The 24657-nt window shown below is 35.3% G+C and overlaps 1 protein-coding gene across 1 annotated transcript; it reads right to left on the bottom strand.

The window, feature by feature from the left end:
- Positions 1-6880: 6880 nt before the first annotated feature.
- On the bottom strand, positions 6881-17960 carry LOC145692227 (cytochrome P450 2D19-like). The gene is made up of 3 exons (XM_081767523.1): positions 17800-17960; positions 9373-9511; positions 6881-7065 (listed from the first exon to the last, which is right to left on the bottom strand). The coding sequence occupies exons 1-3, from the start codon at positions 17911-17913 to the stop codon at positions 6881-6883; spliced, it is 438 nt and encodes a 145-aa protein (XP_081623649.1). The 5' UTR covers positions 17914-17960.
- Positions 17961-24657: the final 6697 nt, after the last annotated feature.

Here is a 24657-nt window from a genome sequence, read left to right as displayed (position 1 = left end):
TACGTTTCGCGCCAACCATGGTGGGGCTTCGCGGCTGATCTGTCGACCTCACTCATATGTATGGAAGAGGGTGCAGTCGTATAATCTCGCCCCGAGAGCTGATTTTCCATGGCACGGCACTGATTGTCGTTTCACATAATGCTAAACTTCGTGTGTTCTAAATGACTCCCATGGCTCAAAGCAGTTAGTGCAACTACCTATGAAGCATAAAGTTTACTTAGTGTTGTCCTTTCCCAGTGCTGAAATAATAATGACAATCAATGAATGTCTACAATGAAATTTAAAATAAAAACAGAAGATATTTCTATGTCATAATTCTGTTTCAATACTCTATAATAAAGGCATATTAACAGACTACTACTATTGAGGAATTTCTTCTTTTCTGATTTCCAAAATATCTTTGCCGTAAGCAACTTCCGTGATCTTCGACATAATTTAAATTACTTCTTTAAAAGAAACGATTGATAGTGAACGACATGCTTTTCCTGATATTTTGGCAGTCTTTATGACTTCGTCTCTAGCAAATTTTATAGTATTTATCTTTCTTGAAATGGTTTACAATTTTATAGAGTACAGCCAGAAGTCATTCAAGCAACTATAACTTCATGTGAGAAAGATACTAGTTATTCATAATGTGAAAAACAACATACAAGAGCTACCCTCAATTTATAATCATCGTTTAAGAAAGTATAGGCAGTCATATTTGTCAAATCTTACTCAACATCAATCTGTCAAATTCATTAGAAAATACGACTTGGTTGTGGGATACCTGAGGTTGATTTCTGTTACAAATATATATTTATCTTGCTGAAAAACATTCCAAGTTAATCTCTTTCTATGTGAAATAGTTTTATTGAGAAATACTTACAGTTATTGTAAACAGTTGAAACCCTTCGCTAAGCTCTCCCCGACTCATTTTTTAAAACTTAGTGAACAACTTAAAGACAAAGAAGAATACCAAAGATGTAGAAAGTGAGCCACAGAGTATCTACAAAGTGTTATTAAACAATCCAATAACCATTTCTTAAAGTAAACAATTTAAAGGCAATGAAGAATACCAAAGATGTAGAAAGTGAGCCAGAGAGTATTTTTAAAATGTTATTAAACAATCCAATAACCGTTTCTAAAAGTAAACAGCTTAAAGACAATGAAGAATATCAAAGATGTAGAAAATGAGTCAGAGAGTATCTACAAAGTGTTATTAAACAATCCAATAACAATTTCTAAATGTAAACAACTTAAAGATAATGAAGGAATAACAAAAATATAGAAAGTTTGCAAGAGAGTATCTACAAAGTGTTACTAAACATTCCAATAGCCATTTCTGAAAGTGAACAACTTAAAGACAATGAAGAATATACGTAAAATGTAGAAAGTGACTCAGAGAGTATCTACAAAATGTGATTAATCAATTCAATAACCACTTCTAAAGGAAAACAACTTAAAAACAACGAAGAATATGAAAAATGTAGAAAGTGAGTCAGAGAGGATCTACAAAGTACTATTAAACAGTCCAATAGCTATTTCTAAAACGAAACAACTTTAAGACAATGAAGAATACCAAAAAACTTAGAAAGTGAGACAGAGAGTATCTTCAAAATGATATTAAACAATCCAATAACCATTTCTAGAAGTAATAAACGTAAAGAAAATGAAGAATATGAAAAGTGTAGAAAGTAAGTCAGAGAGGGTTTACAAAGTATTATTAAACAATCCAATAACCATTTCTAAAAGGAAACAACTTAAAGACAACGAAGATTACCAAAGATGTAGAAAGTGGGCCAGACAGTATCTACAAAATGTTATTAAACAATCCAATAACCACTTCTAAAAGTAAACAACTTAAAGACAATGAAGAATATAAAATATGTAGAAAGTGAGTCAAACAGGATCTACAAAGTATTATTAAACAATCCAATAACCATTTCAAAAAGTAAACAATTTAAAGACCATGAAGAATATCAAAAATGTAGAAAATGAGTCAGAGAGGGTTTACAAAGTATTATTAAATAATCCAATAACCATTTCTAAAAGGAAACAACTTAAAGACAATTAAGAATACCAAAGATGTAGAAAGTGAGCCATAGAGTATCTACAAGTGCTATTAGGCAATCCAATAACCATTTCTAAAAGTGAACAACTTAAAGACAATCAAGAATATTAAAAGCGTAGAAAGTAAGCCAGAGAGTATCTACAAAAATTGTTGTTAAACAAATCAATAACCATTTCTAAAAGTGAACAACTTAAAGACAATGAAGATTATAAAAACGTCGAAAGTGAGCCAGAGAGTATCTACAATGTATTGTTAAACAAACCAATAACTTTTTCCAAAGAAAAACAACTTAAAGACAATGAAGAATATCAAAAATATAGAAAGTGAGCCAGTGAGTATCTACAAAGTGTTATTAAACAATTCAATAACCGTTTCTAAAAGTAAAGAACTTAAAGACAATGAAGAATATCAAAACTGTAGAAAGTTCCCTAGAGCCAAGTAGTATCTTCAAAATACTATTATATAAACTAATTTAGGCTATATTTCTACAGATTTGATCTATAGAATCTTTTCTTAGGGTCTATAGATCAGAAATTAGAGTGTGTAGTTTATGACGTCATAATAGCTGAGAACTCAAATTACTACCAGATACAAACAATCTTGAAAACAATAACGAATTCATATGATTGCTTTTTGTAGATACTATCTTTCGTGCTTTCTATATTTTTTATATTGTACATTCTCTGTAAGTTATTCACTAAAATTCAGAAAAGTAGGCATGGCTTAGGGAAGATTCTTAATTGAAAGTCTTTTCGATTACAAATACGATCAACTCCGTTACTGTCTCTTGCCTGGACAGTTATAAGTATCCGTGACTAATATGCTGAGACACATGTTTCCTGTATAAGTGGCTAAGTTTCAGATTCTGAGCGTGTGTGCTTGTTTCACATAACGAATCGAAATACTGTTTAGGATCACAATCTAAGCATAGGTTACGTCTCATGCAATTTTGACGATAAACAAGTAGTAATCTTACATGTGAACCATGTGAAGGAATTTGCTTTTTATCATGTAATGTTTTGTTAATTAATATTGAAACCGAAATTGGTGGAAGAGAAATTAGAGTGTTCTTTATCAAAGTGCAATTTTATTCCCATCAGAAGAGGGGCGGGTCGCAGAAGGTAATGCTTTCTCTTGGGCCATAAGTATTCATTCATTTGTAGTTTCATTTGGAGAGGAGCAACAGGATTTTTTTTTTTATTTATTTATTGATATGTTTGGCTTGTTATAATATAAAATTACAAAATACAAAAATACAGAACAATACGAAGTAAAACACGGGAAATGCGTCTTATAACAAGCAGTGAAGTGCTGGAAAGGTATCTTGACTTCATAGTAATAGTATAGAGAAAAAATCCGTATGGATGGTGAATTTGACCAGATCTGGGGCGGCTTTCAGCTTTGGCGTGTAGGTGTGTAGCTTGTGTATTACGTTGGTCAGGTTTAAATCCTTCAGAAGTTGAAGAAGTTCTTTAATATTTTGGATGATGTCTTCAGAGGATGAGTTATCATCAGGGTTTTGAAGCTGGAATAGTGCGTGATATTGTAGGCTCAGATTTTGAAGTGGATGTAGCAGTGGCGTCTTGAAGAGATGCTGAATATGAGATTGTGCTTGCTGTTGTTTTCGTTTTTGCTTGTAGAATGTGTTGTATTCGCGGATATCTGGAATAATTAGAATGGAGGTGGAATGTATTTATGTATTCTTAGAATGGTTAATTGATTGTAGGAAACTGCGTCTTCCTATCTATTACCGTTTCTACTCTATAGCGTTTAAAGTTAAAAGCGGAAGTATGTTTTTGTTTTTCCTTTGTGTAGTTCAATGTTGAAACCGGAAGTTGTAGTTGATTTTTATCATTCCCAGTTTTAGTATAGAGTTAAGGGTGAATATTTAATGCATTCTTTGGACTCTAAGTAATTGCAGGAAATCGCTTTTGCTCTGTAGTGATCAACATTATAACCGGGAATGGTTGAAGTTGATGAATCACCTCCATAGAACAGCTCAATTCCGCCATTGACCCCTCTACCAACTGACCGAAATTTATGGTGATCCATTAAACAGTTCTTGCGACTTTTTTCTCTTTCGAATGGATGGACACACGTACAGACAGTATAAATATAACCAAAATCATTAATTTAAGAACATGGCACTACTATACCTCTAGTCAATTAACAATCAACTGCAATAAAATTTACTTTGAGGTGAGAAGACTGACTAAAGTCTTATTAGATGAAACGAACGGAAACTTTATACGATGCTCTTATAGGCTTATGTGAAACTTTATTATGACGACGATTTTCATGAAGACGATTTTACTATGATAATTGATAGTTACTAAAAAAAACCGGTAAATGTAGTGGACTAACTGTACATGTGTTTCAGGTTTTTTCACCTAAACTACCTTGGCTGCTGGCCACACTTTCTTGTGTGGAGAGCTGGTTGCAATTCAATGAACACTCAATGTAGGTAAATAACTGTTTACTCATTTATCTTTCACCACGTCCAGAACGTTGAACGGAAAGTAGCCTTACAGCCAGAGATGTCCAACGCGGCGGCGGCGGAATCTTCAATTGTTGGTTGTTCATTTTTTCTTCACGTGATCTTCTAAAGACAGCCGGCAATTGCTCTGTCACCCACTTCCGTTATCGAAGTACAAGTGCAGTGACCATACAAGTGTAAGCATAACAATGATCAGACATTTCGTCTCTCTAGAGACAAAAGGAATTATCTCATTTTCTTAACTTTTCCAATAGACAAGTTTAAACCCTTTCTCATTATTTATTTTATAGCCTTCTTTGAAATTCTTCGTGTCAGGTATGTAACTTACGAAATCAAATTCAATTTTGACAGAATATGATCAAATAAACTTATGATGACATCTTTAAATTTGTCTACTGGAAAGTTTGAAAAAAATGAAATACGCTCCTTTGTCTCGAGAGGGACGATATAATGAAGGGAATAAGGGAGTATACGGCGTTATAAAAGGTTTTAAAAAGGAATACTCACTTTAAATGTACGAAATAATGAGCGTATATGTGAGTGGGTATGTGCTATATTTTTGATAACTGTCTAGCATATATCTAGCAAAACTGCTAGTGTTACATGGCTGACAATGACGGATGTATGTCCGAAACAAATTCACGAGTATTTCTTTACTTAATTTCTTCTCGTATTTGCTATTAAGAGTAGTAAAGAGATTGATCTGAATTTTCAATCGAAAAAAACTGGGAACTTGATACTTTAGCCCTTGGCCTTATATAGCAATACAAATTCAAGTATATACATATACAATCCAGTATACAGATGCAGGTTCCTGTCAGTTTAGCACATTTTTAAATGGTATAGGTATCTGACCTAGTAAAAAAAGAAAGAAGAAAGGTATGCCTGCGAAATACATGGAAAATAAATGTTCAAACAATCTATTTTCAGATAGATACAACATTTATTAGTATTGCTGGGTTCAATTGCTACAATATTACTTCAAAAAGACGTTCTCTTACTTATATCAAAGAAAAAATAAAATACAATAGAAACATTATGTGGAAATGGTGTAAAAGTTTATTATTGATAACATTGAGTGAAATTGCTGCAATTTTTTATATTAGATTTTTATCCATGTATATTCCTTTATATAGTACTAAAGGACAAACATAAAACAACTTTATTACACAACTTTTACCCATGTTTGTCAGCAAATTACCGAAAAACAAACAAAGCTGTCACCACTTTTTAGCATTATGAAATCTCCACAATTTCAGCACTAAATGTCAAGCAAATAACGTTTCCTTTTAGGTACGAACCCGAATAAGTGTTCTACTCGACAGACTACCGACTACCACCCGCAGAACGCTTCTGAGTAACTCATATGTTATGTTCGAGCTAGACTTGGGCTCTTTTAGTTTGCATTAACAAGGATATCTGAGTCCTACTTAGGCTTCTTTCGTTTGCATTAATAAGGAACTCCGAGTCCTAACTGAGATCCTTCCGTTAGGATTAATCAGGAACTGCCAGTCCTACTTGGACTGTTTTCCTTAGCATTAATAAGGAACCCCGGGTCCTACCTAGGCTTAGGATTGAGAGTGTTAAAGTCAGGAATGTAAAGGATTATGTCAATCAATAATTTGTACTATGGCGTTTCAGTTGGGTTTGTTTCCAGTGGTTTAAACTCGTAAAGAGTACCGCGTGTTTAATTCTGAATGCTTTGATTGACATTTCCGTCTAACTGTAGTGACCTTAACGAATAGTCTTCGAGGGGGCCACTGTGGTTCAATGGTAGAATATTCACCTCTGATGCGTGAGGTCCGGGATTCGATCCCAGCTCGCACCAACTGGGCTTCGTGGCGGACAAACACCGAGTGAGTGTCTTTTCTCGGGGTTCTCCCATTTTCTCCATTCCATTCATTCTCATCATCACCTTTCACTCATCATCATCTCAGCCTACACTACATAAACGTAGAATGTAAAACTGACTTTCATCTTCATTTCAATAGGAATTAGTCACAAACATTTTGTTTTCCATTTTTTTTTCATCTCGAAGAGAGATATATAAGAAGGCGTATAATATCAACATAACTTATCTGGGTACCTATTACATAGTATTGAGCTGTAAAATCCAGCAACTGTCGTAGCATGAGAAATAGTAAGTCATTTATAAAATTCACACTTTGTAAAAATAGGACAAACATTTTAAAACTTTCAATATATATATATATATATATATATATATATATATATATATATATATATATATATATATATATATATATATATACAACATACAGAAATGAAATTGCTGACCACAGTAATCATGCGAAATATATTTTATTACATCATTTACGTCTTTCTTCAATGACTACCCGGAATGGCTTTGGCCGCATAGCAAATCCGTCGATTGTTTCTGTGGATGGTGTCGGTTCATTTGGTGGAATGCTGAACGTATATTTCTGCAACATCATTGTTGTAAACTGAAACAGAATAATTTTTGCCACACTTTCACCCAAACATCTTCTTCGTCCTGAAAATAAAATTAGACAGTAAAATAAAACATTGAATTCATTCTTTGAGATATTCTTAAATGGTACCATATAAAGACATGCAATCCAATTCTTAAATTGTTTTGTTAAATTAAGAAATCTGCAAAATATTGATGACTAATAGACTAACCAATATAATACGAACGTATTTCATAGTCATATTTATATTCTGGAATGTTCTGTGTAGTATTTACGTTATTATTTTGTAAATATAACAAGGGTATTATGCAGCAGCTTTCCTTATGAGGAATACTACTGTATTCGTCTATCTTATTACATCTTATTCCTATTCTATGATATATTTCTTGTATGTTGATTTTCCTTATATTTATTTTCTGAGCTTATAATTTGTTCATTCTTTATTCCAATATTTAACTTTTACCACTTGAATTATTGTTATTATTATTATTAAATATTCTGCCTCTTGGCAGGTCCTGGGACTAATGATCTTTTTTTTCTTTCAATTTTAGGTTTGAGACTGGAATTGTTTCTTCCACGTTTCCCGATCTTCAGCTTCCTCTTTTAACTACCAAATATTTTCTTCTATTTTTTAAATCATCGATCAGTTGTGTTCTTCTTCTTCCTATTCCTCCCTTTCCTTCCATCTTTCCTTCTATGGTGGTATAAAGAGGACAATTTTTTTTCGCAAGATGTGTCCAATCCAATTGGCTTTCCTACGAAGCATGCTGGCTAGAAGCGCCCTCTTCTCTTTTATCCGTTTCAAAACATCCTCATTTGTTACTCTCTCTGTCCAGTTTATCTTTTTCATCTTCCCATCTCAATTATTGTAAGGATAATTTATTGTATATAAAACTATATCATTCATACATAAAATACATTGTATTTTATCAATTATTTTATCTCCTCTAACTTTCTATATTCTATTCATTAATGTTCCTTTCTAGATTGCATCTATGATAGAGACAAATTTTATTTATGCATATGTATTAAAGTATCCTTTTCAATCAGATTCTTGATTTGTAAAATCTGTATTATTGCTTTAAAATACGTACAATATACTTTCCTTTTATGATGTAATAGAACTAAATTATGATGAATTGAAATAGCATAGTAGTTATTAACAAACACAGCAGAATTGTTTCTTTAATTAGATAGTGGGAGGAAGTTATTGATATAAGAAAATTGTGACAATGATAATGAACGTTGGTTTCAAATAATATAATAGCCTATCGTTAACAAGTTACACGTATCTTTAAAAGATCTGAAGGTTGTAAATAAAATCAGAAGTTTCTAATACATCCTATTAAGTGGAGAATCGTACCATCTTTATTATTAGTGTACTCCTGCCTATGATATTGCATTCTATTCTTTGTCCTTTTTCGATTACTCAATGGTTTTCAATACTAACAATTCATAAAGAAAATACCGCATCCATTGTTTCTCACGTGATTTAGCGTATGGCACCACCCTAAAAGCCTTGACCTAATAAGGCGTATATAATGATATACACATATTGAACAATTCCTCCTTTCTTCAGTTATGCTCCAAAGAACTTTCCCAAGACTGGTTTTCAACAACAAGGAAAGTGTTTATTTCTACAAGTTTGCACCTACGGAACCAAACAAGTAGAAAGTAAATTATAACTTTATAGGTTTTCTGTTGTATTATACATATTCAAAATTTAAGTAGTTACGTTATCTATATTATAAAATTGAAAGTGACTATGTTAATGACTCTTAATCTCTTGAACCACCCAACCGATCACAATCAAATTTTCAACATAGATGGAATTCGTGTCTAGGAAGTTTTTTCTTATTATGTCACTTTTACGGTAGAACTTGGGAGAGGGGGAGGAGAGATACTTAAAAATAATCTTAAATGCCCGAGAATGTTAGAGTCGAACCTATAGTTTGCGGGGTCGCTGAGATGAATAGTGACACTTCCAATGCCATTTAAATCCAAATTCATCTCCGCACCTTGGGGAGGGGTATATCAGAATGATCGAAAATGACCGATATTTGTGCCGAATCCATACCTTTCAGGGGCTATGAGATGAACAGTGACTCTTGCGATGCCGTTTAAATCGAAATTCTGCTTCCATTGTCCTTTATGTCCAAAATCAAACTTATTTTTTCCGTACAAAGAATTGGTATTCTGCTAGCACTTTATAAATTAGTAGAATTTTTAATACAATTGCTAAAATAAAGTTATTAATCAATTGAAGATGAAGAACTGATTTGATCAGATGACTGTTGAAACCTCAATGAAATTAGTTCAATATTCTTAAGGATTAAAGTAACTTCTTTCATCATTTTTTATTAACTTACCTCCTCCGTACGGAAAAATATTTTCAGCGTTAATAACTTGTCCATCTTGCAGAAATCTTTCCGGTTGAAATTTATCTGGATCAACCCAGAATTCCTTATCCCTATTAGCAGAATAAATATTCACGAACATAGTTGTTCCCTGAAAAAAATGTAGTTTACAAAAATATAATTTATTTTATAATACAAGGTTACGAGAAAAAATTAATACAATTAAATTAATCCAAATAAGAAACTATGAATAGTCTTTTGTCTTGGGACAATCATAGAAAAGATGCACGTGTGAACTTCACTTCAAATTTCCTGCCACTCAAGTCAATTAAATGAAAAAAGAAAACCAAACAACAACTATTAGGAATTACCATTTCCAGAGTAAAAGGAGCCCATAAAGTCCTGCAGGAAACTAAAACTCCAAAACTTCGAAGCCCTTACGTTTAAGTGTATAAACTTTGTGGTTGGAAGAAGGGAAGTTTAAAGTTTTATTCTGGCTACAATGCTCTATGGCGTTTGCGCTGGTAATCACGTGATTTAAGATGGCGTCTCTTAAAGAAAAGGCACAATGTGTTTTGTGGTTTGCAGAATTAAAACCTTGCGTTTCATCTTGCGCGAAAGTTCCAAACAACGTATGGGAAAACACCCCCAGCAGAAATAAGCATCAAGAGGTGATGCGAGAAGATCAAAGAAACGGGAAGTGTGTCAGATTTACCACGCAACGGAAGGCCGGGAACGAGTGACGATGTGATTCACACGTTGCAGGACAGCGTAGCCAGGAGTCCAATGAAGTCGTAGGTCATTGGAACTGGGAATACCGAAGTCAACGTTACACATGATCTTACGCAAGAATTTGAGGGTCCGGCCCCATAAGTTAAAATTTGTGCACGAGCTGATAGAGGAAGACTGTGACATGAGAATGGAATTCTGAGTCAATGCTTACCCGCTTACAAGAAGATGGTGACCTTTCTCGATTTCCGTTTTCAGATGAAGCCACATTTCAAATGTCGGGAAAAGTGAACAGGCACAACTGCCGAATTTGGGGGGTGGAAAATTCACGTGAATTCGAGGAGCACAAGCGGGGTAGTCCCAAAGTCAATGTGTGATGTGCTGTTTCAATGGACCACATTATCGGCCCTTTTTCTACGAGGAAGAGACGGTAAATGGTAACAATTATCTGAACATGCTACAGACATTCCTTTTGCCAGAACTTACTAGGTTAGGCATCCTTAATGAGGTCCATATGCAACAGGATGGGGCACCACCGCACCATGTCCTTCAAGTTCGACAGTTTCTTAACAAAGAATTTAAGGAGAGATGGATTGGCCGAAGAGGACCCACACCTTGACCTGCAAGATCACCAGATTTGTCGCCTTGTGATTACTGGCTGTGGGAACACGTGGAGACCAAATGTATTCGCACAAGCCAGCTAATCTGCACGATGTCAAGAACAAAATAACTGATGCAATTTTGAACATTCCAGACGACCACCACCAACATGCAATTCTTGGTTTCCCAAAAAGACTGCAAGAGTGTTTGGACGTGAATGGTGCACAATTGGATGTTTGGCGATGAACCTTAACTAGCTGAAACAAAACTTTGAACCTTTCTGTATGTACACTCATGTCCAAAATTATTGTCGCATGTCTATAAATATGTTTTTGTACGAATAAAATTTGATAACGAATTCGCCCGGTACTTCTTATAATGTTAGTATGTGTATAATCGGCAAAGACACGTATGTGACAAATTTCATGTCAAAAGAGCAGTAAATACGAACTATAAAACGAAAATAGAATTTTCTTGTCCATTCAGCAACATTTCTTTTTACTCATTATAATTTTCGTATTTACAATCCTTTTCCTATGAAATTTACCACAAATATACATTTCCCGATTATACACATAGTATCAGTATTAGAAGCACCCTGCAAAATTATTATCAAATAATAGTTTTACAAGAAGACAATTATAGATATGCGACAGTAATTTTGGACATGAGTGTACACCAAACAGTATTTGTTAACACATTACGTAGTTTCCTAGTTATAGAGTTTTACTTTCCTGCAGGACTTTATGAACTGTCTGTATATCTCACTGTAAACTGCGAACGATAACTACAAAATTTGATATCTATTTTTTATTACAGCCTCATGAATTTTTATTTTGTATAGATGTTAAATAGGATAAATGGCTTAAGAAACATATTCTCTAATCATAATATTCAAAGCCTTAGACGAATGTGCTTACATAGAGCATTTATATAGTTAGTACTTCTAGATAGTGGTGGTTAATTCATAGCCACACATACACAAACACACGCATACACACAAATAAAATTTCTGTGCACCGGACCCCAAGGCATGAATTAGATGTATTTTGTTACATAGAATCTAAATTTCAAAACCCCAGGACGATTGACCGTGTCGGTTTTTTTTTTTTTTTTTTTTTTGGGATAGGGAGGACACACGTTTTTCGCCCATAAAACAAAATTAACACTGTCAATCGTCCTAGAGTTTCGAAATTTGGATTCTGTGTAACAAAATACATCGAATCTTCTACGGTTCACTGCACAGAACTTTTTTTTTTTGTGTGTGGCTGTATTACATGTATCTTCGCTATCCAAAATTGTTCAAGTTTTTCGCTTATAAAAAAGAAATTGACACGGTCCATTGTCCCAGAGATGGTCATCCTCCCTCATTTTGCCCTCATGAGGGCCGTCCTCACCCTCACCTCACCCTCACTTTAGTAGTTGAGAGTGAGGGCGATAAAGTAATTGAGGGTGAGTGTGAGGGCGTCAATGAAGGGTGAGTGTGAGGGAAGGTGAGTGTGAGGGCGTCAATGGAGGGTGAGTGTGAGGGTGTCAATGGAGGGTGAGTTTGAGGGAGGGGGAGGGGAGGGCGTCAATGGAGGGTGAGTGTGAGGGCGTCAATGGAAGGTGAGTGTGAGGGAGGATGAGGGGAGGGTGTCAATGGAGGGTGAGTGTGATGGAGGGTGAGGGGTGTCAATTGAGTTTGAGGGTGAGGGAGGGTTAGGAAAAATGACCATCTCTGGAATGTGCTGGGGTCTCAAAATTTGGATTCTGTATAACAAAATACATAAAATCCATACCGAGGGATCCGGTGCACAGAGCTTCTATTTATTTTGTGTGTGTGACTGTGTTATCTTAATGAGGCTTCACACCATTCGTAAAAAGAAATTTCGAGTTATTTGAGTATTATTACTGTCGCAACGAATTAATATTGCTACTTATTGTGGAGAAACACCAATTAACAACTACAAACTCACTTTTATTTTCGAGCGACGATGGGTGAAAAGATTGATTGATTTGAAATATAGCTTCCTTCTTAGCACCGACACTGTATGGAGATTCGTCAGGTTTTTCTTTATCTTTCAATCTAAAAGTAGTTCACTGAAGGGTGAAAATAAAAATCCGATTTTCTCGAAAATATCTTTGGTGCCTTCCATTTCAATTCAGGCAGAGCATGTACCATCACCATCTCAGATATTGTTGAAACTTTTTTTATAGCAACTAGACATGTTTTTAAGAGACCCATATTTTTTTGTTTTGTCGAAAAAAATTTTCCCGCCAAGTAATGGGCCATCAAAGACGGGGAGTACAATTTATGAATTGTAGAAGACATGGAAAATGGTCAACTTCGGAGCCTCACCATTCGGCTATGGAGACAGGTAGAGTTATAATTCTTGTTGTGGTATGTACATAGGGATATAAATAAACTATATTTTATTATAGTTTGGTTTGCGCATGCGTATCTTTTTGTACATAAATTAACAAATGAACGTCAATTTATCTGAAAAGTCGAAGTTTGCGAATTTTTTTCGAGCACTTCCGGTTCGAATTTTAAGGTTCTGTTTTCGCGGTTGGTAAGACCTGGTTACCCGCTTTCCGAAAAAAATTTTGTATCGCTTCTGTGTGCAACCGTTTTGTCGCAAAAAATTCGAGAAATTGTAAAATTTTCAAAAATCGCCATTTTTGGGCGCCATTTTCTCGAAAACACCATCTTTTAAAATTCTGAAATTTTGTCAGATGGTTCAACTTTACATGAATAATAAACACACCAAATACCATTCTCGACCAATGCTTCATGAATTAACTGCAGCCTTTTAAAGTTAGCGAAGTTTCGTTAACTTTGATGTCACAGTTAGCAACACTGGGAACAATAAAAGTGCAATAATTTGATGATGTTTGTGGTTCACATTTATTAAATGAAGAATAAAAGGTTTTCTTGACTGTTTTTTTTTCATTATTTTGATCAAGAAGGCTCTCTGAAATAGTAAAATGAGCCTTCTCCTACTCCTCAGTTTCCTTAAACCGAAATAATCTGAGGTGGAAATTACGATTACGAAACACACAAATTTTAAGTTTACTTGAAATCCAATAAATTCTGATGATCTACAAAAAGCCTGGACTATTACATCAGTGATGATTTGGAATGCTCCAGACAAAGTCTCAATTAAGTGCGATGTCATTACAGTGATCGAAAAAGGACAAAAAAGTGAAAAAAAAATGAAACGTTTTCTTACGCGTTCCAAAGAAATTTACTGACTTTTTAAACAGAACAATCGCAACATAAGAATGGGTCACTCGGAATTTTACAGTATTAGACTAAAGTGGGTCAGTCCGCAACCTGCGAGGGAAATGTGTATGTGTGTGTGTGTATTGTGCAAATTTTAAGTTAGCTGCTACTGCGTTACTACAAATCAAAGGTTCAGCCTGTATTCAAGCTGTCATGAGTGACCTATTTCCTTTAGTAGTATGATCCATAGAAAATGACAACTGTCTTCTTCAAGAATGTGGTGAATGTCCCGGAGTGGAAGGAATAAGTATGGAATCTTTAATCATTGATCCTGATGAAAATGAAAGTGTTACGTATGTCATATGGGAAAACAATAATCTCGTTAAAAAAAAAAAAAAAAAAAAAAACTGTGCCATTTTCTGTTTTGGTATCGTAGATTGCTGATTTAACTGTAAGAAATGTAATTCACGACTACATCAAGAAAATCCAAAGAGAATTAATTGCTACCGAAAAGCACCGTATAAAATTTCAAGATACAAATCCTACTTTACTTCATGTGGACTTCGCTGAAAACTGGACTGTTATTCTGCAAAGTGAAATTCAGAGTTATCACCGGAATATGAAACAACTGACAGTTTTGTTGTAATAAACGACGATAAAACACACGATTCGGCTCATGTACTCATAGCCATAGACAAGATTCTAAAAATACTCGAAGAAAAGCGAAAATATAGGTTATAGAAAAAGGTTTGAATACGTGAAAATAGGTGTCTACAATTTCCCAAACCGTGTCAGTGATTTCTGATGGTGCTGCATCCCACTTTAAAAATCGCTTTCAGATGTTCGAGATGCAGACAGGTCCGATAAAGCAGTGGTTTTGCAGTGAAACCGGCCATGCAAGGGTCTCTGCGACGGTATTGAGGAGGGGGAAGTGTAAAGAATGTGGCAACGCGGCATAACCGTAAGCAAAAATAGATACACAGTATTAAAATCGCAGGAGAAAAAAATGAAATGAAATCTTTGTTTTACGTCCCACGTTTATGCCGGTTAGGCTAAGACGGTGATTATGAGAAATGAATGAAATGGTGGAATGCAGAGTGGGAGGAAACGGGATAACCCTGAGAAAACCCACGAGCACGGTGTTTGTCCACCACAAAGCCCACACGGCGTGAGCTGGGATCGAACCAGGGACCCCAAGTACCGGAGGTGAACGCTCTACCACTGAGCCACTGCGCCCTCACTAAAACCGCAGAAGAATTCGTGAGTATAGTGCAAGTACAAACTCCGGGTATTATTCTCGTTTTGTTGCCTGGAACTGAATTCGACGACTTCCGGAAGAAAAAAAGGGAAAGTATGCGACCAGTAACTGGTATTCAACGAAGTCATCTTTGGCTTTCGGAAAATGGCGAATTTTTATGGCAGTAACGGGTCACCATGAACTAACTTCATGCTTCCCCCAAAATCGAACTTCTGCAATTCAAAGTGTAGATTTAAGAAATTTGCAAAAAGGAACTTTTGTTACATACATATATGTATGATAACCAGTGCTGCGTAGAAAAAATATTATGAATAAATCATGAATTACGTGAAGTTGAAGTGCTGTTTATGCTTCCACACAGAACTTCAGCATTTGTGACTATCGACAATGTGCTATGCAGAGGCGGATCCAGGACTGACTTCTGGGGGTAATACTGCTACTTAGAGGTACTTTTAAGAGCTCCAAACTCTAAGACCGGTTTTATTTATACATAAAATAAAGTTTCTTCCCCCTAGATCCACTCCTGGACGAGTTGTGAGTGAACCAACACCTATTGGAGCACCTGCACGGTTACATGCTATTAGCGAAGAAGACACCAACCAAGCAAATGATTGGTCCATGTAATTAATAATAATAATAATAATAATAATAATAATAATAATAAACAGTGAAATTTTGTTTCCAAAGACCATTTTAAGTAAGTGAACTTGAAATTTGTGCGTTTCGTAATCGTAATTTCCACCTCAAATTATTTCGGTTTAAGAAAACGGAGGAGTAGGAGAAGGCTCATTTTACTATTTCAGAGAGCCTTCTTGATCAAAATAATGAAAAACACAATCAAGAAAACCTTTTATTCTTCATTTAATGAATGTGAACCACAAACATCATCAAATTATTGCACTTTTATTGTTCCCAGTGTTGCTAACTGTGACATCAAAATTAACGAAACTTCGCTAACTTTAAAAGGCTGCAGTTAATTCATGAAGCATTGGTCGAGAATGGTATTTGGTGTGTTTATTATTCATGTAAAGTTGAACCATCTGACAAAATTTCAGAATTTTAAAAGATGGTGTTTTCGAGAAAATGGCGCCCAAAAATGGCGATTTTTGAAAATTTTACAATTTCTCGAATTTTTTGCGACAAAACGGTTGCACACAGAAGCGATACAAATTTTTTTTCGGAAAGCGGGTAACCAGGTCTTACCAACCGCGAAAACAGAACCTTAAAATTCGAACCGGAAGTGCTCGAAAAAAATTCGCAAACTTCGACTTTTCAGATAAATTGACGTTCATTTGTTAATTTATGTACAAAAAGATACGCATGCGCAAACCAAACTATAATAAAATATAGTTTATTTATATCCCTATGTACATACCACAACAAGAATTATAACTCTACCTGTCTCCATAGCCGAATGGTGAGGCTCCGAAGTTGACCATTTTCCATGTCTTCTACAATTCATAAATTGTACTCCCCGTCTTTGATGGCCCATTACTTGGCAGGAAAATTTTTTTCGACAAAACAAAAAAATATGGGTCTCTTAAAAACATGTCTAGTTGCTATAAAAAAAGTTTCAACAATATCTGAGATGGTGATGGTACAATTTTATATTTTTTTGCCTGAGTTGAAATGGAAGGCATCCTTTATTGATTTTCATTTTGGTAACATTTCGTAAATAATTATTCCCTAAGCAGTAATACAATAGAGTTTAAATCATTTTTCTGTGAGAGTGACATTTTACTCTTATGAGTGACCTGTTAACATTAAAATAAATGGACCTAGGCGATTTTGTTCATAAATAAATATTTCAGAAACGACTCTAGAATATAGTGTAAACTAGTCCTCATTTTAAAAACAAATTCATAAGAAGTAGTACAATCTTGAGATGGATTTTTTTGTGGAAAATTTTCTCAAGAACGACTGAGACTACTTTATTCATATTTCACAAAGAAATATTTCATTAAAAACCCTACAATGTGTCGTAAATAATTTCCCTTTGAACATTTTATAAGGGGTAGCTTATCTTGGGGACAACTATATTTAGACTTTCTTTTCTCAAAACGATACAAATGATTTCAGAATGGCTTGTAGGCTTCTAATAGTTTCGTACACTTACGATAATTTACTCTGAACTGCAAATTTCAGTATGCACTGGTAAATGGGGAAGTGGTTATCTTTGCAATTACGGCGATTGTGTTTAGCAGAAAACTGGTAATGGAACCATCTATTGTTTGTTTATCTGAGTTAAGCGTACATTTACAGCATCTAGTCTATATGAGGCGTGGACCTACAGTTTAAGCTATAATCCGAACCACAGTAATGTTTCAAACTTTTATGCTCCTCCACCGGTAATTGAACCCGAGGCCATGTAAACAAAAAGTACACGCGCTAGTCGCTAGAGCAATGAAAAGTGCTGCAAAGATCTAAAAAGCAAATTTATGCAAATAATATATTTCTGATGAAAGCAATTATTTTTTAAATGAAACGATGGGAAAAATGCCACCTGGCTTTCCCATGATTTGATTATTCAATGTATGTTGTTAGCAGCTAACAAGTGTTAATTACATTCTTTGTGTTTTATACAACATTGAATACTTACCTTTCGCAATTCCCTCCCTCCCTCCGAAAAGTTTGAATTGTTTACCTTTGGTATGGTGTAACCTTGTATCTCATACTCTTCCACAGTCGTCCTTAGAATGAGAGGCAAAACTGGCATAATTCTCTGCACCTCAAGTATGACGGCATTCGTATAAGGCATCCTTAAAGCAATACATATAAGTAAGCTGCACACTAGCGAATACTATAAAGATATTGACACATGTGCATAAAGAAAATATGTTGAGACGGAGGTTCACAGTTTTCTATAATAAACGTTACTTAGCGATGGCTTAATGTTAGCTATATCTAACACTTGGTTCTATCTTGTAGGTGTAAGCACTTGGTTTGCAAGAATGAAGTTGGTTTTAAGGGACAATTATCAAGTTTAATTAATGATTCTTGATGTCTATTAGACTTAAGGCATTAATCATAGTAATATATACAGGGTGGCCCATAATTATGTATGTAACGTTTGACTGACTGTAATATTTGTAATAATGAACACAAAGTATAGAAATGGCCTGAGATTGGGGATAACGGCCACTGGACTTCCAACCATTAATATATAACAAACAGGGTGAATGAAACATTACCCAACTGCTCGATCGGTCGACGTGGGTCTGTGGAGTGGCGAGCTCGATCTCCCGATTTCATAAACCACTTGACTTTTTCGTATGGGGTGTTTTAAAGAACAAAGTGCATCAATATCACATACAAACTATGGTAAGCTATCACAAAAGAGTTCCACAGGATACCAGTACGGGTCTGTCAAGTTGCTTCTGACAACCTTGCTCTTCGTCTCCAGGCATTGGGTGGACTACGGGATTTGGATGGTGTATTGGTGGACCATGCCATAGAGAACAGAAATTAAAATTCTTGTAAGAAAAGATATGAGGGTAATGTGCATATGTACAATTTTATGTTACTAGTTTCTTTGCCGCAGTCGTTGAAACATCATATATCATATAATTATGGGACACTGTGTTCTGTATTCAACTACGAATTTCCTTAAAAGCATTTCAGCGTTAAGAAGATGGAATATCTTATTTGAAGTTTAGCTTTCAGCAGGAAGCACACAGGAGATAAACAGTATGATCTGTCATTCTTGTAGAAATGTTTACTTAATATTCGCATAATTTTTCACTGAAATATGGGAGATGTTGCTGTAGTGTTTAGTGAAAATAACGACAAAATAACTGCTTTTTCTTTAGCTCAAAGTAAGAAATAAACTCTGGCAAACACAACAAACAGGGCTGGGCTAAAATATTCGAATTTATAAAAAAAATATTCTTTGAAATCAATTTAACTACAATTTCATGTTTCGAGCGAAATAGATACTATTAGTAGACATTTTAAGAATTGAAGATTACAAGAATATGTCTTAGTGAAGTTCATTTTAATATTAAATTTGTAATAATGATAAAACGAAAATGAGGATGATAATTGCAATATATTTCAAAACACACCCATATACCGTTTCACATAAACAATACCCTACAACATTTTAAAATAAACAAGTCTTACCTTTTCGTATGAGAAGTGAAAGAGAGTCTGTTGTTATTCCCTACTGTTTTATCGATTTCCTTTTGAATTTTTTGCTGAACATCTGGATATAATATCATATATAAAATTATAAAACTTAAAGTATTACTTGCAGTATCTAAACCTGCTAAGAGCATATCATTTATGATATCATAGAATCTTGTACCTGTAAGTGAATAAAAACCATTAATTAAATATGTATATTTATTTATAATATTTAGTTGTAATAGGCTATATACGAGGGATGATCAGAAACTAAGGTTACAGGCCGATATTTCTAGAGTTTTGTCTGTTATAGAGAAATGAGTGTGCGGTACTTGTAATACATTGAGTTGGCAATTGTGCAGCGTTCAAACACCGCCAGCACCACCTACGGCACTAGTTGTAGGTAAACACAAATCGCGATTCGTTTGCGAAACTGGTATCGCGAAGAAGTCTGCTCAGTTGTTCGATTTCTATGGGCGAAACATGTAACCGCGGCTGAAATTCATCCGCAGCTGGCAGAGGTTTACGGAGAGATTGTAATGTCTCGTCAGTATGTAGCAGAATAGTGTCGAAAGTTTGTAGCTGGTAGAGAAAACGTCACCGACGAGGAGGGCAGTGGCCAACCCAGCACGGCATCAACAGATTTAAACACAGCTAGCGTAGGGAAGCTGATTCAGGCCAATAGGATTATCACGTTACGGCATCTGATTCCAGAATTGGGCATGTCGTTCGGAGGCACTTGGGAGGTTGTCGCTTCGCTTCAGACGAGGAGCTGAAACACTTCGTGACAACGTGGCTGAATACGCAAGGACAGGATTTTTACCAGGAGGGAATCTTCAAACTTATCTTACAATGCGACAAGTGCTACAAACGATATGGAGACTATGACGAAAAATAATCTACTCCCTGTTGACTATATTGTTTGTATGAAATAATACAGGGTGATTCTTTTAAAACTCACGGAAACTTTCATTTGGGTCTAGAGTTTTTAACTGAGGTCTGATTTTCATGCGATTTGTTTCAAATGATCAAGGAAGGATGGGAGATTTATGAGACTATGTTTACTGGTTTAAATTCATCCGGGATAATATCGGCCAGCCTAAAGAAAAACAGCAAATATTCGCCAGTGTACCTTACAACTGGAATGAGGTGCGGTACGGTGTGGAGATTTGAGTTTTCTTCGTTAGATGACAACTTTACCAAGTTCAATAAGAAACAGGAAATTTGGCTGTTGTATTGGGAATTGTTCTGTACAGTCCTGTGCTGCTATGTAAGGTGATGAGGACACAGTGAGAATAATGTATCGTTTGGAGCAACATGGGTTTATCGTTAAAAGTTTTTCGAGAACGGAATCTGTTGTTGCTACGCAAATGGCATTTAGAAACAAATTGTCTCACTTTCTGCCCTAGACAGGAAAATAATATGGTCGCTAGTGAATAAATTGGAAGAAACTGGTTCGCTTCTGAGTGAGATAGGGAAGCATCGGATCCCGCAGTGAGGTGTTGTGGCAGATGTCAGTTATCGAATCCTTAGGTCGCCCAAAAATCTCTCCCTTGTTTGTCTCAAGAAACCGGCTATAGCTATTCAACATGTGATTTATGGGTGTCTCACTAACACTTAATTTGTATTATGCAATTTCGTTCAAGAAACCAAAACTCCATTCCAATTGCAAGGTACACTGGCGAATATTTGCTGTTTTTCTTGAGGCTTGGTCGATATTACCCCGGATGAATTTAAACCAGTAAACGTAGTACCATGAATCTCCCATCCTTCCTTGGTCATTTACCAGAAACCGTATGAAAATCGGATTTCAGTTAGAAATTCTAGACCCAAATGGAATCCGTGAGTTTAAAAAAAAAATTACCCTGTATATACAGTTTCACTGCAGGCTTTGTGGCCTTACTTTCTGATCAACCCTCGTAATAAATAAATAAATATCCATGTCGTAGTACCTTCTCTATCTTCAAGGGGAAAAAAACTCAAACTACTATTCTTATTAACGCGAAAAGAAAAAAAAATCAGTATTTCATTTGTTCTAAGAATTTACCGTCTCAATAACATCTGACGTGAAATTATCTATTTAGTTTAAAATTTTGAAACAAATTGAGTTTCGTGTCACAGAGTAAACCTACGGTAGATTTCCAAAGTATGTGCATTTAATACTGAAACGAGGAATAAATCTTTACTTTCCGGTTGCTAACAATTAAAAATGTAACAGATGGAATCTGTTCTTGAAACTCCTAATCCGCATTAATAAAAAAAAAAAAAGAAAAGAAAGAAAGAAAAAAGAAAAAAAGAAAAAAAGAAAAAAAGAAGGAAAAAACTTTATTTCTACCGAATACAATTATAGAGGTGTAGGACAAAGGCGCCGATCCTGGGAGGCAAGGGGGCCCTGCTCCCCCCAAAAGCTCATGTGGGCACCCGCATTGTATTTATGAATATACTATATTTTACATAATTTGAATACAATTTGTATTAAAATCCTCCAAGGGGAGCTCCTCACGCGATGCGCAAATCCATATTAAATTTCTGCTTTGCACATGACGTCACGATAGGAGCAAGTGAGTACGTACTGATAAGAGCGCTTTTAAATACAAGCCGAAAGATTCGGTTTCTCAATTCGCGGCTTATTGAAATGTTGATTCTTTGCATTCATTGCTGAATTTTAATTTCTGCTTGTTTCCATATTAGGTGTTTAATGTCTTAATATTTTAAATTTCTGATTTTTTTCCAATTATTCATGCGTGTGTGTGCTACGTACAGTGTTTCAGATAAACTTAAGTGAAAGTTTTATTATTATTAATTTGTTTTGTATTATTTCGCATTGTGTTGTGAGTATACACTACACAAAAAGTAAACATAATACCTGGCTACGAAGTCACCGGGTACCATACGTAGCCTACAGTAGAAAAACTAAGAGTACAAACATAGTGTATCATTCCTTTGCAAAAAGTCCTCTTTTACAAAAACTAACTAACTAACTGAATAAATAAATAAATAAAAGTAAAAAAAAATCTCAAGTGTCGAAGAAAAGACCTCTTCGTTGTTTCAACTTTCACTGTATGTTCCCAACATTTGAAAGCGGATGATTACGTTAGTGACTAGCGAGCAGTACTGCTTACCTCTAGTGCGTAAGGTCGCTGGTTCGATCCCCGACCAAATAAGTTTGTGGCAGACAACATTGTGTCCGTGAATTTTATCGGGGTACTCCCATTTCTTTCCACTTTTGCATTCCACCAATTCTTCCATCATCATTTACTTGCTTTAGTTATCGTCTCCTTTAGCCTAAACGGCATAATCGTGGGACATTAAACTCTTTCATTCATTTAATTTTTTCTGAATGATCCAGTCGACATATCAAATGCCAGATGTAGAAATGGTAAGAAAGAACTGTCATATACCATATACCTATCAAGTTCAAGAGATAATTTTACGAGTGCTTTATGTTCGTTGTGAAGGAATGCGAGTAGGAAATTCACATCTCTTGCCCTTTCAGAAAGCTTTCTTAACAACAATTCGCTCTTTGGTCTTTTTTTTCTTATCTCTAATAGCTAAATATTAAGAATGTTCTGAGAGCGCAACTAAGTACGTCAAGATAGTTTGGAGAACTTTTTCTCACAAACACGAGGACCAGTGTTTCTTCCAGAAATGTTTTTAGGGGGCACTACCCCCCGCAGCTCTAGGGAGTGTCTCCCGGAGGAGAACAAAATAATACATCTATAATATAATAATAAATAGAAAAGTACCCGCAGTGCCCTCGGGTACGTTGTGTGCCCTCCGGAACATAGTTTCTGAAAAAAAAAAAACTGACGAGGACCATCCGACGCCAACTGAATTCAAACACCGTTTGCGGCTCCTACTTATGGGAAAAATATAAATGAAATACTTCTTTCAAATGAAGTTGCTATAGCACAAGAAAATGATGGAGATTTTTTGACATCAAAATTACTAGAAAGTGTTCTACCCGATATGACACAACCCTTAGCAATGATTGAACGCAAAACTGAAATTGACTACATTTTTATTTCAGATGAAAGAATAAATATTCAATCATCAGATGTTGAACAATGGACGGATTGTTCAGTAGAAGGGTTTCGAATTCTTGCTGGAGGCATAGTTTATCGGGGGAAGACAATATGACACTGATCACGTTAATAAGTTAAAAATTTCCAGATGTAAATGAAAAGTTATCAGGCTATTTGTGAGAACTAGAATGTTTATTCGCATGGAATACATGAATTCAGAAATGAATGCCTGACCAACGAAGAAAATCTTGACAATGGCATGCATCAGTTAAAAATGAAGCCCACAACAATTAACTAAGTAAGAAAAGATACGTAGAAATTATTACTTATTAATTCTTTTGCAAATGCCATGCATTCTGTTAACTGTGGTTGTGCGCTTCTCTTGCTCTGCTCCTGTAGTGACGTCATGTGACCAGCCAATCACCGTCTCGTTTCTCCTATAGCCCAACCTTACTACTCTATTAACCTTGAAAATCCTCATATATATGCCTTCTGCATTAGAATCCCCCCCCCCCAATTTACAGAGAAATCGGCGTCCTTGGAGTAGGATACAAGGTTGAAACCAGAAATTATTCTATAGTGCTGCCAAAATGTCTTGAGCCGTGGGAAAAATGTGAACTACAGCTCACACCCGCTACACACCCACGCGTTGAGCCAATAAGGGCTCAGCTGTTGTTAAGCGAGAGAGTCTTAGCCAAAGGGAGTGAAATTCCTTCAGTCGATAGCAGCGCTTGGAATGGAAGACTAGGTGTCAAGTCAATGCGGTATATCCATAGTTTCTAACTACTCATGACTGCCCAGTTTAGTACTAGTCAGTGTGTTGTTACTTAGTAAAAGAATTAAAGCCGAGTTGAAATATTTTATTGGATTACCGTACTGGATTCTTCGATTCAGTGCTGTACCAACTTTATGTATCTTTTCCTCAGAACTTTAGCAATTGTACTTTCTCTGAATGTACCAGTTAGAAAGTCTCATTTTCGCGTTTATTAAGTAGAAGCGAGTGTGGTAAAAACAAACATAGTTTAAAATGCTATGCACACAATTGATTCAATGAAAGGGAACTTACGTGTTAGAGTAGTGCCTCTCCGTTTCATTTCACATATGAGGAAATCCATTACGTCACGTAAGTTCTCATCACTATAGTCTCTTCTATGCTCCTCGAACAAAAGCTGTAACGATATCAGGTTAATTCAATATTTCGTAATCTGCGGATGATAATAATAATCGCTTACTTGGTTTTGTTTCATTATTTTAGAAGTAGGCTACAATTAAAAATAAATGTCACACAACATCTAAACTAAATTTGGTAGATCTCCTAAGTTGGCCGTAAATAATCTTCATATCAATTTTAG

The sequence above is a fragment of the Thermobia domestica genome, chromosome 8 (assembly GCF_964235325.1).
Source record: "Thermobia domestica chromosome 8, izTheDome1.hap1.1, whole genome shotgun sequence".
Lineage (NCBI taxonomy): Eukaryota > Metazoa > Arthropoda > Insecta > Zygentoma > Lepismatidae > Thermobia > Thermobia domestica.
The sequence above is the reverse complement of the archived record's forward strand: the minus strand, read 5'-3'. Positions and strand labels throughout refer to the sequence as shown.